This window comes from Drosophila busckii, chromosome 2R (genome assembly GCF_011750605.1).
Source record: "Drosophila busckii strain San Diego stock center, stock number 13000-0081.31 chromosome 2R, ASM1175060v1, whole genome shotgun sequence".
NCBI lineage: Eukaryota > Metazoa > Arthropoda > Insecta > Diptera > Drosophilidae > Drosophila > Drosophila busckii.
Genome location: NC_046605.1, coordinates 13,955,524 through 13,968,256, shown reverse-complemented (window position 1 = coordinate 13,968,256; position 12,733 = coordinate 13,955,524). Strand labels below are relative to the sequence as shown.

At 37.7% G+C, this 12,733-nt stretch overlaps 1 protein-coding gene across 1 annotated transcript; it reads right to left on the bottom strand.

The window, feature by feature from the left end:
- Window positions 1-7,207: 7,207 nt before the first annotated feature.
- LOC108595190 (kinesin-like protein Klp59C) lies at window positions 7,208-9,188 on the bottom strand. The gene has a single exon (XM_017980372.1). It carries the CDS (start codon window positions 9,045-9,047, stop codon window positions 7,359-7,361), a length of 1,689 nt encoding a protein of 562 aa, XP_017835861.1. The 5' UTR covers window positions 9,048-9,188; the 3' UTR covers window positions 7,208-7,358.
- Between the last annotated feature and the right edge of the window lie 3,545 nt (window positions 9,189-12,733).

Sequence of the window (12,733 nt, the reverse complement as noted above, 5' to 3'; positions counted from 1 at the left end):
AGAACATGCAAATGCGCTGCAGGAGACCAACCGCAACAACAAAGCACTGAGGCTAACAGCAGAACAACTCGGTAAGGCGACTGCCAGCAGGAAGGATGTATTTGTGTATTATGCTCTTATAATAACTAAATTCACAGACATCCAAAAAAAAAAAAAGCAAAGAAATAGAAAAATCAGTAGCGCAGTCAACTCAGCCAGCAGACATATTCACATGTACAAATGGCAAATAATGTGCCTGGGAGTGGGAGTGGGAAATGTAGATAGGGCGCTCTGTTTGAAAGTTATGCAAGTGCTGTCAAGTAGAATGTGCTCGAGTTTATTTTTAGATTGCGTTACAGCTGCTATTTAGTTTTAGAGAGACAATTAAGACAAACGCAACAGCATACAGCGTTGAATATTATAGCAAGCAAGGTCACGAATCGTAGCTGTTATTTCACTTTAATTATTCTACCAATTAAATGAATATTTCGGCTAACTCAGGCGAGCGAAAAGAGCATCTTATTTTAAAATAACTAATAATAAAATTGTACGCCAAGCTGTAAATACTTCTTGGTATATTGTCTGTAAGCTTTATGAATTTTAGGAATTGTGCAAGTCCATATTATGGATTCTTGTTCATTCAGGTAATTTGGTCTTCTTTTGATTACCTAAATTTCTAAAAATAAATTTTAAAATTTGCAAAGCAAAGCTTTTGATATTATAAGAAAACCTAAAAGAAAAATATGAATGTCAATATCTTGAGCAAAACATTTACTGCCTTATGTTTTTCAATATGTTAAGCGAGTTTATAAATAAGCTCTTAAAAATCAAATTGCCATAACTTGACTATGCAGACGACATAAAAATATACGAATAAGCAGAAGAACTGATTTTATATGCCAAATGGTTTGAGCTACCTACTAAACATAATCGCATAAAAAAAACTTTCGGCCAACAGTATAAATAGCTGCTGCTTAATATGCCGACGACTAAAATAAATATATTTATATATCTAAACTGTCTGCATTTAAAATTGTCAATTAAAAAACTAATAGCAACTTTCGCTGCTGACTTGTGCTGTTTTATTTAAATATAAAGACATCAAAAGTAATTAGCGTAAACATTTTTTTTTTTTTTTGTGTACTGCCAAGCAATCAATATTAAATGTCAGACTTAAGTGCACTCAAAACATATTATGAACATATAATTACTTGCAGTTGAATGTAACGGTAATTAAATGAAAAACATACTCTAACGAGAAACTTGTCAAGAAGCAAAAAAAAGAAAACTCAAAGAGCAACCAAAAAAGAAAGCAGCGCACTTGAGCAACTTAGTCGCGTGACTTTGAGCTGCGATTTTTCAAGTAGCAGTGCTTTATACAGAGCTAAGTATATGTTTATATGTATGTATATGTGTATTTGATTTAAATGTGTCGTTTTACACTTGACCTTGGCCTGGGGGGCTAGCCTTGGGGCTGTTTGGCGTTTTGTAAGCGCTCATAAATTTCATATTGATTTCCGCTTGCTAAACAAACGAAAACAATGAAGCAATGAGGCTGTGAAAGTTTATTAAGTTACAAATTCACTGAAGAGCAGTCAAAGACTGCTCAACTTTCTAGATACTTTACGAGCCAAGCAGTTCTTATTGTTGCTTTTGGATTTCCATTGTTGCGCTGCCTCTTTGGCAGTACAACATAATTTAGCTAGACGGCGCGCTATAAACTTTGGCTCAAACTCAAGCTGTTCACGCACATACACACACACACACACAAAGCATATACAGACACATGCGGAAGCTGTAGCGGATACTATAAACAAAACTGTTTTGAGCGTAAAAAGTTTTTTGTGTGCTGCGTTTGTCAAAATGTAATAAAGTGCAAACAGTTGCAAAAAAGAAAGAGAAAAAGAACAAGTAAAGCATTGAAGTTGGGCACAGTCAACTTTTTTATACACTTCGACTACGGAATCTCAGAAATCACACAAGTTTACTTAAATGCAAATTCAAATACAACTTCTTCATTTCTTATGCGTTGGCACACTGAATTACTTTTTTTCAAATTGGTACATTTTTATTAATAATTTTAAATATCGATATCACTAGTATGCGACTATTTCTTTGCTCCTCAAATTAGTTTTGATGAAAATTGAGCAGCCAATAAAAATATGAAGACATTTGGTCCATTTTTGTTGAAATTAGTACATTTTTTCACTGCAAGTTGACTGCACTGCTTAGATCAACTGCTTCACTGTACTGCTCGACTGCACTGTTCGACTGAACTGCTTGTATGTACTGCTTGATCATGCTGCTTGACTACATCGTCAGCAAGTGCCGCTCTTTAAAACATTAATATTTATCAAGCTTTTGTTCGAATCTCTCTGAAATTTTCGGCATTGGTCTACAATATAGTAAGGCTTGTATATACTTTGAAAGCAATCCATTAAATATAGCTGGCATAAGTCTATTTTTGGCAACTTTCTAGAACGGAAATAGAATTAACTATTTGTAGAATTAACTATATGTTTGTTTACATCTTATTTAAGAAAAAATAGGCCGTTCTAATTAATAATTGTCAACTATGTGTTAAAGTAATTTTTATTCAATCTGATTTCTTTCTTTTTTCTACATTTATATGGTTTGTATAAAATAATGGTAGTAGTTAAAGAAAATTTCAAGCTGCAAAGATCGTTTTTCTACCAATTTATACTAGTAAGTGCTTTAGTTTGTTATAGTTATTGTAGTTTGTATTACTTAATTACATGCCTTTCCCACAAGTTCATGCTACCCTTTTCCATTTTATATATAGACAAAGTGTATTGTGTGTATTGTGATACTCCTTTGGCGTTGAAAGCACGCGTTGCGCTTATCGCTTGTGAAAAGTTTTGCCTGCGAGCTAAACATAAATAATCGGCATTATTAATTGGTAAAAGTTGGCAAAAACAATAATAGCTCAGTGTCAATTGCTATCAGCTATGACAGCTGCGAGAATTAATGAGCTATAAAATCCGGGGCTTATTACAAAATTATATATTTTCTAAATAAAGCACACTTGATTAAGTGTAAACACTTCAGCGTGCCAGTGTTGGCAAGCGTCAAGCAGCCAATGGTGCTAATGAAACTTTTACAGCAAATTGTTGCCTGCTAGGCATTTTTTTTTTCTTTTTTGTGCTGCTCAACAGCAACAGCCACAGCAACAATGACGACGATGATGATGATGATGATGAGGAGAGGAAGAACTGTTGACAGCTCATTAATGACAGCTACAATGAGCATGAGCTTGAGCTTGAGAGACAAATGTTTTTATGGCAATTGTGTTCCTGATTGCCTTGTGGCAGCAACGACCTCGACCTAGACTATGGTACGAGCTGCGTATACGTAACATAACGTAAGTGCGTATGCTGCCTCAAGCTGCCTTCTCTACTAGCTAGCTCGTAAATCGAATGCTGTCACTTTGCTCTATCTGTCTCTATCTCCATCTGTATCGCTATCGCTGTCTCTGTCTGGCTGCTGTAGTTATGACAAATTGTACGACTCATTTCATTTTGCTTGCCCTGACACTTGTCACACTTGAGCGCAGCTCAACAAAGTGGGCGTGGCAGTCGCGCTTTTGCTTTTGCCTAAAGCAAAGCACTCAGCGCAGCGCTCAAGGTCTGTGCATAAGAGCAGGAAAATCAGCTGGAAATCGAATAAGCTAAAATAAAAACCAACGTCAAACTGATTACGCAGAATTCAATTTTTATTATTATTTATTTATATTTGTTTTTTGTAGTCTGTACTGCTTATCGATTTCACCCATCAAATATACTTTTTTGTTAGTATTTCGTAGAAATTTAATAAAACTTTGCGCAGCACCTAAACGATTCGCTTTATGTAAATAAAATGTTGTTTGACTACAAACAAAAAGTAGGCGCTGGGGCGTGTCTAGCAAACAGTTGATTTTTAATTAAAAAAGATTTCTCTTCATCAGCTTTGTTAAGAGCAAATTCTTTGCGTTTATTAAACTTACGTTCCGTTCACTGTGTACACAGTGCGTATGAGCGATACCACATAGCTGCTTATGCTGGGAGCGTCAGACAGACAGACAGACAGTTAGACAGTCTAACTAGAGCGAGAGAGCGGGCGGGCGGGCGAGACAGCGAGCGAGAGTGAAGTGAAGCGTCAGCAACATTTTATTTCGCCTTCTAGTTGATTAAAGTTATTTTAATTGGTTTTTAATGTTAATGGCAAAAGTTGGCGCTGCCATAAAAGTTTTTATGCACAAATATTTTGCTTTTTCTATGTATTTGTTGATAAGTATGCGCGCACACACACACAGTGACGCACACATATACAGCTACTTATGTGTGTGTGTGTGTTTGTGTTTGTATTTGTGCTTGCCTGGCTGCATAATCAAATTGAAATGTTTTCAGTTGAATGCATTATGCAAATGCTTTTAGCTCTTATCAACTTTGTTGCAAATTAAATAGTTTTAAATAGCCTGATAATATTTACGTGCTTTTTATCTTTATTCTTCTGCTGTTTTGCTGTTGCTGTTGTTGTTTGTGCGTGGCTTATTTATTTAGATAAATTAAGTTTAGCAGCTCTAATTAATGTCAAATGTTAGCCTAGTTTTTTATTTTCATTGCATGTGGCCAGCATTTGCAATTTACGAGCATTTTACGGATTTGTATGCTGTACAAAAAGCCAAAAAGTTGAATGTCACTAAGTCGGCCAGGCAAAGACTTTAAGCCATAATTTAATATATTGACACAAAGCTTGCGCGTAAGACGTGTCTTTGCCATCATAATCCTCAATATTCTATATTGACAGCTGTCGGCTACTCCCTCCCCCTCGCGCACCGCCAGCCTGCACCTGCTTCACGTACTCCCGCCGCTGCCACAGTACAAAAGTTGAGCTGAAAGCAAAAGTAAGTTTTCCTGCTTTTCTTTTCTTTTTTTTTGGCATAAATGCGCCACTAAGCAGAAAATATGTATTTGGCTTTATGTTCAACTCAGCAGTGCAGCACACATACACACACAACTCATATACATGTGTGTGGGTGTGAAATAAGGACAACATTTTCCAGTTAATGTGGTTAAAATAAACCAAAGTTTTGTGCAGCAAATTCGCAGTACTTCAGCTTACGAACACAGATAAGCGTATTTAAATTTGTGTTGCATACTTTTAGGAGTTTGTTATTTCAACACATTGAGAAAATGTCCTTTTTTTTTAAGCCAAACGCGCTTGCAATATTGCCCTTTGTAGCCTTCGCTTCTATTCATTCATTTACAATTAACACTTAGCAATCTACAGCAACAAAATTAAATAAACATAAACATCTTTGAGATTGTGTAATGAGGTCGCGCGGCTTTCACCTCCTCAGTCTTCTTCAGATTCAGTCTACCGTTCTACCGTCTGAAGTGGCTCTTAATTTCCTCAAAAACTGCGGCCATTTTTAGGTCTTTGAGCAACATTATTATCCTTAGGGCTCGATTTTGTGCCACCTGCCAGTTTAGTTTATAGCTAAGTTGTATTTGTAACAAACAAACAATTACACAATTATAGTTTTAGATAATAAAACATAACGTAAAACATTATTTTGAATAGGTTTAAAATCAATTTTACTATTTATTTTATTGCATGGAGCTGCGTTGTTGTATATTTTAAGCTCGTCAATACCTTTTACTTAAGATTACTAAGATATTGTATAAATATATATATAGATAAAAAAAACACTGACTTTTATATACTCATATATATGTTAAGTCGAAGATATCTTTTCTTTTTTCCTAAGAGTACCAGCACTCAGCACAGCTCAGCAAAGCAATCGCATTCCAACTATGCATATTATTTAGATATCAAAAAGGCAACGTAAGTGGATTGGAAGCTACTTAGTCGCAGCTTAAATTACGCAAACAATAAATTGCTTGATAGCATGTTTTTGGTAGACTAGGCTTAAGTATTTAAGATTTAATTAAATTATACGTTACAATGTTTATTTATTACTAATTAAACTAGCCTAAACAATTGTTTAGGCTTGAAGCTTCGCGCTAAGCCAAATCAACTGCAATTAATTGAGTTTAATCAAGGCAAATGTTCACTTAAGTTGCACAGTTTTTATTTATTTATTTATATATTTTATTGGGAGTGTTAAACAGATCCAACATTCGTTGCAAGTATTGGGGAAAACCCACAAACCCAATCAGGTCTGGGTTAGTGTTAATTATTAATTTATTTGAATAACAAACGAAAGAGTAACAAATATCAACAGCCACCAGGGCAAGAAATTGAAGAGAACGCTGTTAATGCCAATACTATGTGTATGTGTGTACATTTGTGTGTTAACATAATGTTGGATGCTTGGAATAATTGCTACGTAGTCAAGCAAAATTAAAGATTTCGAACCTAAACTAAGAGGTGGCTACTGCTGATGCCAACAAATTTATGAAACTTAACTGACCTGTCCCTGCCATAGACGCATATCCAACAATCGATTGTACTTGTTCCACATTATGTTATGATGTTGTGTTGAGTATCGATAGCAAACTGTGCATTATGCAAAACTTACTTTGGTTACATTATTTCTGCTGAATCATTTGCATTCCCTTTTTTCTGATGTGTCTGTGTTTTGTATAGAATAAGAAAAAGTTGAAATAAACTGTTGAAGTATGCAAGCTTACATCTCTAAGCGATAGTATTTTTCCTTTGAATACACATCCTTATATTTTATTTAAATTTATTTTATTTAAATTCTGCGTTCTACTTTAAATTCGGTATTTGACTCAATTTCAGCGCTAACAATACTAAACTATATAAACAAATATAGCCTAACAAGCAAATAATTATTTTGTTTCAAATATCGGTTCTATGGTCAAATTATATATGTATGTATATGGGTGTTAAACAATTTATACAGACTTATTAGAGGCCTGAACTCATTTCTAGCTTTTCAGATCTGAACAATAGTGAAGTGTTCTTAAAGCTACATTCACCCATAAGACAGACCGAAGAAGATAGCACAAGTAAGAGGCTGTGCTCTTCGTGAGAGTGTACTGTAGCTATGAAGAAGCAGATTGCACCAACTTTCAGAATGAATGATTCATGCATTAATGCAGAAGAGTAATTCATATCTATCAGTTTAGTTCTAGTTGCTGCTATGGCTATTTGTTCATCAGCTATGACAACATAATAAAGTTAGCTCACTCATTTATTTCTAGAAACTAATAAAAAAGATTTTTACTTTTATTAGACTTGATAAGAATTTGGATGCTAAATAAAAATTTAGTTCGTTGTTCGAATAAAATGTCAGGCTGACCAATTCTGGGACTGAGAGGACATTTGTTTACACTATGCTACACTACACTACACTGTGCTATGCAGAGCGTGTTGAGGAGCCTATGACGCTACCAGGGCTGCAGCTCATGCTCGTTGGCAGGATGCGACGAGAATCTCGGCGCCTGCCACACATCCGCCTCGGGCAAGGAATTGGTCGAGGGCACGCGTCGCAGCTTCTGTAGATTAACGAGCGAGCAGCAGGGCTTGGGAGCAACTTTGACGACAGAGTCCGGAGTAAGCTCCTTAACACGATCCGCATAGCGCAGCGTATTCAGCGTATTCTCCACGCTGCCCAATCCGGGCGAGATCATGGCCATCATGCAGGTGCGCACCTGTCTGCCGCCAATAAACGAATCACGCAGCACCTGCGTCAGCTTGGAGGCCCTGAACGGCAAGTGCGCCGACTGGCGACCCAAGGCGCGTATGCACTCCTTAAGCGCCAGCAGCGACTTGTTGATCTCCGAGCCCTCCAGCCTGGTCAGACGATCCGCCGAGCTGTTGTCCGCGCCACGCTCATTGCCCGCCAGATCGATGAGCGAGAACTTGCCGTACAGCTGCCGCTGACTGCCACAACGCAGCACAATCTGGAAGACAGCATGCGATCGGGAAGACGTGGCATTGGCCGAGGTCTGTCCCGAGGTGCGCAGACTGTTGCCCAGCTCCAGCAGCGACAGCACCTCCGACGTGCTCTGCACCAGCTGCTCCGTCAAGCCCACCACATGCACCTGCTGCTGTGCGTCCTCCAGCACACGCAGCTGCGGCTTGCCCTCCATCAGCAAGTCGTAGACACGCGTGCTGTAGATCTCGAAGAAGCTGCAGCTCACACGCAGCCGCAGCGCTGCGTACTTGGCCTGGCTGAGAGTGCTGAAGACATCGCTGGCGGCCATGGCGTAGATGCCGTCGCGGAAATTCTGCTGCTTGCCGCTGAACTCGCCGCCCATGGTGTGCGTCTTGCCGCTGCCCGTTTGGCCATACGCAAAGCAAGTGGCCATGCCGCCCTCGAAGATGTGCTGGACGAGGGGACGCGCCGTCTGGGCGTAGACCTGGGCATTCGAGCTGTGCTCGTCGAACACATGATCGAAGCGAAAGCCGTGATCCTCCAGAAACTTGGCCAGATTCAGATGCTTGCGCGGCTCATGCACCACCAGCTGCTGCTGGCCCAGCACGCTGATCACATCCGGCTCCTTTTTGCTCAGCTCTCGACTGTTCAGCGGCCGCTTGCGCACGCACACAATAATCTGGTGCTGCTTGAGCGGCTGCGTGCGTGTCGCGTGCTCCGGCGACTGCATCTGCATGCGCATTCGATGGTCCCGCAGCATATTCGTGATTACCCAAAGCGGATTGTGGGCAGCCTCCTGCTGCTCTTGCTGGTACTGGGCACGCATCTGTTCGTTCCGCTCGTGGCGACGCTCGCGCTTCAGACGCAGTCGCTGCATGGCGTCGTCCAACAAATTCGACGAGTTCCAGCTGCCTGCGCACAGGCGTGACATTTGCGCTCTATGCAGACAAGAGCTCTCGGCCTTGTGGGAAGCCACGGCGGCCAGCTTGACCGTTTTGCTGCTTGAGGCGGCAAAGATCTGCGGATTGAGCTCGCTTATGTGCTCCAAGGGCAGCTCCTTGCCGCGCGTCAGGCCCTCCTCGGACCACTCCACAGTCACCACATTGGGTCTGCACTCGAGTCGAACTATGTGGGCCGCGTGGACGCGTCCGTCGGTGCGTCTGATGTAAACCTTTTGGTCGATGCTCAGCAGGTTCATGTTCAATAATTTTGCGTTTAAACAGTGTATGTGTGTGTGTGACTTGATGTGTGTGTGCGTGTGTGCGAAATTTACAACTGTACCGAATGATGAATTTTATGCTTGCCCTAATTAATTTGAAAACAAATTGACGTAAAAGAGCAAACACTTGCTTAAAAAAATGAATCTGCTTATATTAAGCATTAAAATTAGCTCTTCAGTTTATTTGACATTAGCTAATCAATCTTTTATCTTTACTCTAAGAACTGTTTTTTAAGACCAATGGTGAATATTTAATAGTTATCATAATTGTTAATTGTGAAATTGAAAGCATTGATTAATAATAAAATGTGTACAGCTTTGATTGATATTTCGTTTTGATGCAGTGTTGAAGCATTTTGATGATTTATTTATTTCCATATATTAATAATTGTTGCTTCTCTAATCACTATGCAATGAACTTACATGTTGCAGATGCGCTCTAAACAAGGATTCAGTTATCATTTGTAGCATTTGGTCTAATATCAGTTCTTAGTATTAACCATCACTAACTATTTTATTGGAAGAAACTTTTTATTTGTATATCAATCATTGTGTAAAGGCTTAACTTGCTAATAATAACTTATACGGGCGGGCCTATAATTATTTACATACATTGTTATATATCGAATTGTGAACTACTAAATTTGTCTGCTCAAGGCAGCAAATAACGCAATACATAGTTGAACTCAAATTAGATGTATTTAATCTCAATAATATCTATTGCCAAGTTTCATTTAAATCACTTGCTATAAGTGTGAAGAACTAGCGTGCTGCTTGTAAAGTCTAAAGGTCTCTGAAAGAAAATCCATATTCATAAGACCATAATTTTGTAGTGAAATAATTACTCTACACGGTTTCAAAATGTTAATATTAATAACAAAATATAAATTCATAAGTCCACGATAAATGCACATTAAGTTTAAGTCATCTGAGCAGATAAATATCTACGTTCTTCATCAATATAAACAGTAATTACCACATAGTGAAATATTTATTTATATAAAATGCTAGTCTCTTAAATTGTATGTTGGAGTTAGACAAATCCAATTTACTATGAATAAACGATCATTTGGCATTAGCTGCCACTAAAGCATTAGTTCTATTATCAGCAAAATTAAAAAATCTGCTTGGCAAAACAAAAAAAAGTTGTCTTAACAGAATGCTAAAGGTAAGACCTATAAAAATTGGCATGCTCAAAGCTAAATATGAATGATTTCTTTTGTTATTAGCTTCGCACACCCTTGTGCCTAGTAGTGTACATGATGTAATTCATTTGGGTGCTTGCTTTACATATGTAAAATATGTAGTATATATAAATATGCGAGCAAATGATATTAGCCAACTGCTGCTTTAAGCTGCTATGTGATGAGAAAATGTTCTTAAATCTTATCTTGAGCTTAAGCTGTTTCTCGCTAAGCAACCTTTTGTCAATATGGCTAACCTCCCCGCTGGCTGCTGCACAACGCCAAGTGTTAAGTCTTAAGTGCTGATGGCATAGTGCCATAGTTCCCTAGTTTATAGTTTAACAAACATGGCCCTGTTTCGCTTGCGCAGCAACAGCACAAAATTTCTATAACCATAAAATGTTTGCACAACACTTATTTTTTAGTGAAAAGCTGCTGCTGCTGCTGCGACGGCTGCTGCTGCTGCAGCGACACCCCGATAGGTAGTGTGCAACATGCTTGCCACACAAGTGCAGTTCAAACAGCAAGTCTGTCTCGAGTATGAGCCACTGTCTCGGGCAAACAGCCAGAGACAGACAAAGGCCGAAGGCTGCAGCATGCATTTAGCAGGTGGCAAAGGTCTCGCTCCAAACACTCACGCACATGCATGCACACATGCATATTTATTTAAAATTTCGATTAGCAGCAGGTGCCAGCTAGAAATAAAAGTTATCTTTATACTAACTTATAGCAAAATAAACTTACAGCTTGACTTCTGCCACATAACTCTCCATTTATTACAGCAGAAAATATAAAATACAGCAGCAACAATTATATTCATTTAAATAATTCTAAGCAATATGTAATAATTATAACTAGCTTACACTTAGACACAAATAAGCTATTCACAGCTTTTCACTGAATGCTTCTGTCGCTTGTTTCCTAGAATATTTCAATTTTGTTAACCTTAGTCTACTTATGTGAATAAATTCCATTAAATACACATCAAGTATCAGTTAATTAAACGGATAAGCTATCCTCCGCTCAATACAATTATTGTCTTGAAATGTTTGACTAAATTCCTGGTATTAATTAATAGTTGTTAAAGTTATTAAATGGTAAATGCTTTGCTACCAATACATGAAATAAGATCAAGAGGTGTCAATAACAGGACGTCAGATATTCCTACATGCTTATCAGTCTTGTAGACAACTTTAAATTATAATCTTTATAACTGCATATTGTAATGCAACTTGAATAAAAACAGTCTCTTAAATAAAATAATGAAATAAATTCCTAAGCCAATAATCAATTTTTTTCTCTTTTGTCTCTTAAAACTTACACTAAAGGAACAGAGTTTCTGACTAGTCAATTGACTATGAAATGAAAGAATGAAATTTACGAATATAAATTATACTGAATACCATACATATCTTCGCCGACTTTAATACGCCTGGTTCACTTTTTAAGCAAAATTATGTTCTTTATACTGGCGGAGCATCATATGTCCTTTCAATTAACCTAAACTCGCTAAGAAATGTTTGCTTAAGTTTTATAAATGCAAAAAGAAATAACAGTCAAAGCAAAAAAATATATATAAACTGTTTGTTGTTGGAATTTTATTGCTAGGATTATTAAGATACGGTGACAAAGAGTTGCTAGTTTTCATAAAAAATTTATCTCTCAGCGCTAAAAGCGAAAATTTTGTAGCAAGATAAATAAAATGCGTCTTTCTTCAACAAAAACTTTACGCTAGCTTGTCAGGCTGGTTGGTAACCAGGTTAATCACATCACCAATCCTCGCTAGCTGGTTAATTGTCAATAGCGCTTCGCGCTTTTATAGCAAAATATGAGACTGCGCTCAGATATTGCAAGTTTTTAGTTATGACTGAACACAATATACACATATTCAGATTGGGGCTAAGATATGCTCAATAAATATTCACCCTGCTGGGTGAACGATAACAAATTCCTAACATTAAAGAGCCAACGCATATTGTTGACCTACATCAGTTAGCTGTGCTCACATATTTTTTATTTTTAACTCTCCTTTTTTTGTGTTTGCTTATGCATTGTCATTTGCAGCATTTTGCATTTTTGAAATGTGATGCGTGTCTGTCAAAAATGTTGTGAATTTTGTTGACAAATCTAAATGCAGAAACCAAGAAAAAAAACATAAATGATATAAATAAACCAACTGCTAAATCGAATAAATTCCTAAATTAAATGTGCGAGCTAACAAAAAATGTTAAATAATAAAATGAACGTATAGTCTAACCAGCAATTTTAACGGAAGTGACCGCAGGCAAGCAAAATGGTGGCGTTGGAATATTTAAAACATGGCTAGCAAAAAATGTGTTGCATACGCAAAAGGCGCGACATTAAATTAAATCTTTAAAGTGCATTAGGCAGAGAGCTATATAATATTTCAATAAGCTACATAGCTCATTAATGGCAACTAAAGTTAGCGCAAGATTTTATGCCTGCAGCTCAAGTGCAGAC

Excerpts from the sequence above, each read along its gene's own strand:
- LOC108595190 (XM_017980372.1), bottom strand. The coding sequence starts at position 9,047 with ATGAACCTGCTGAGCATCGACCAAAAGGTTTACATCAGACGCACCGAC.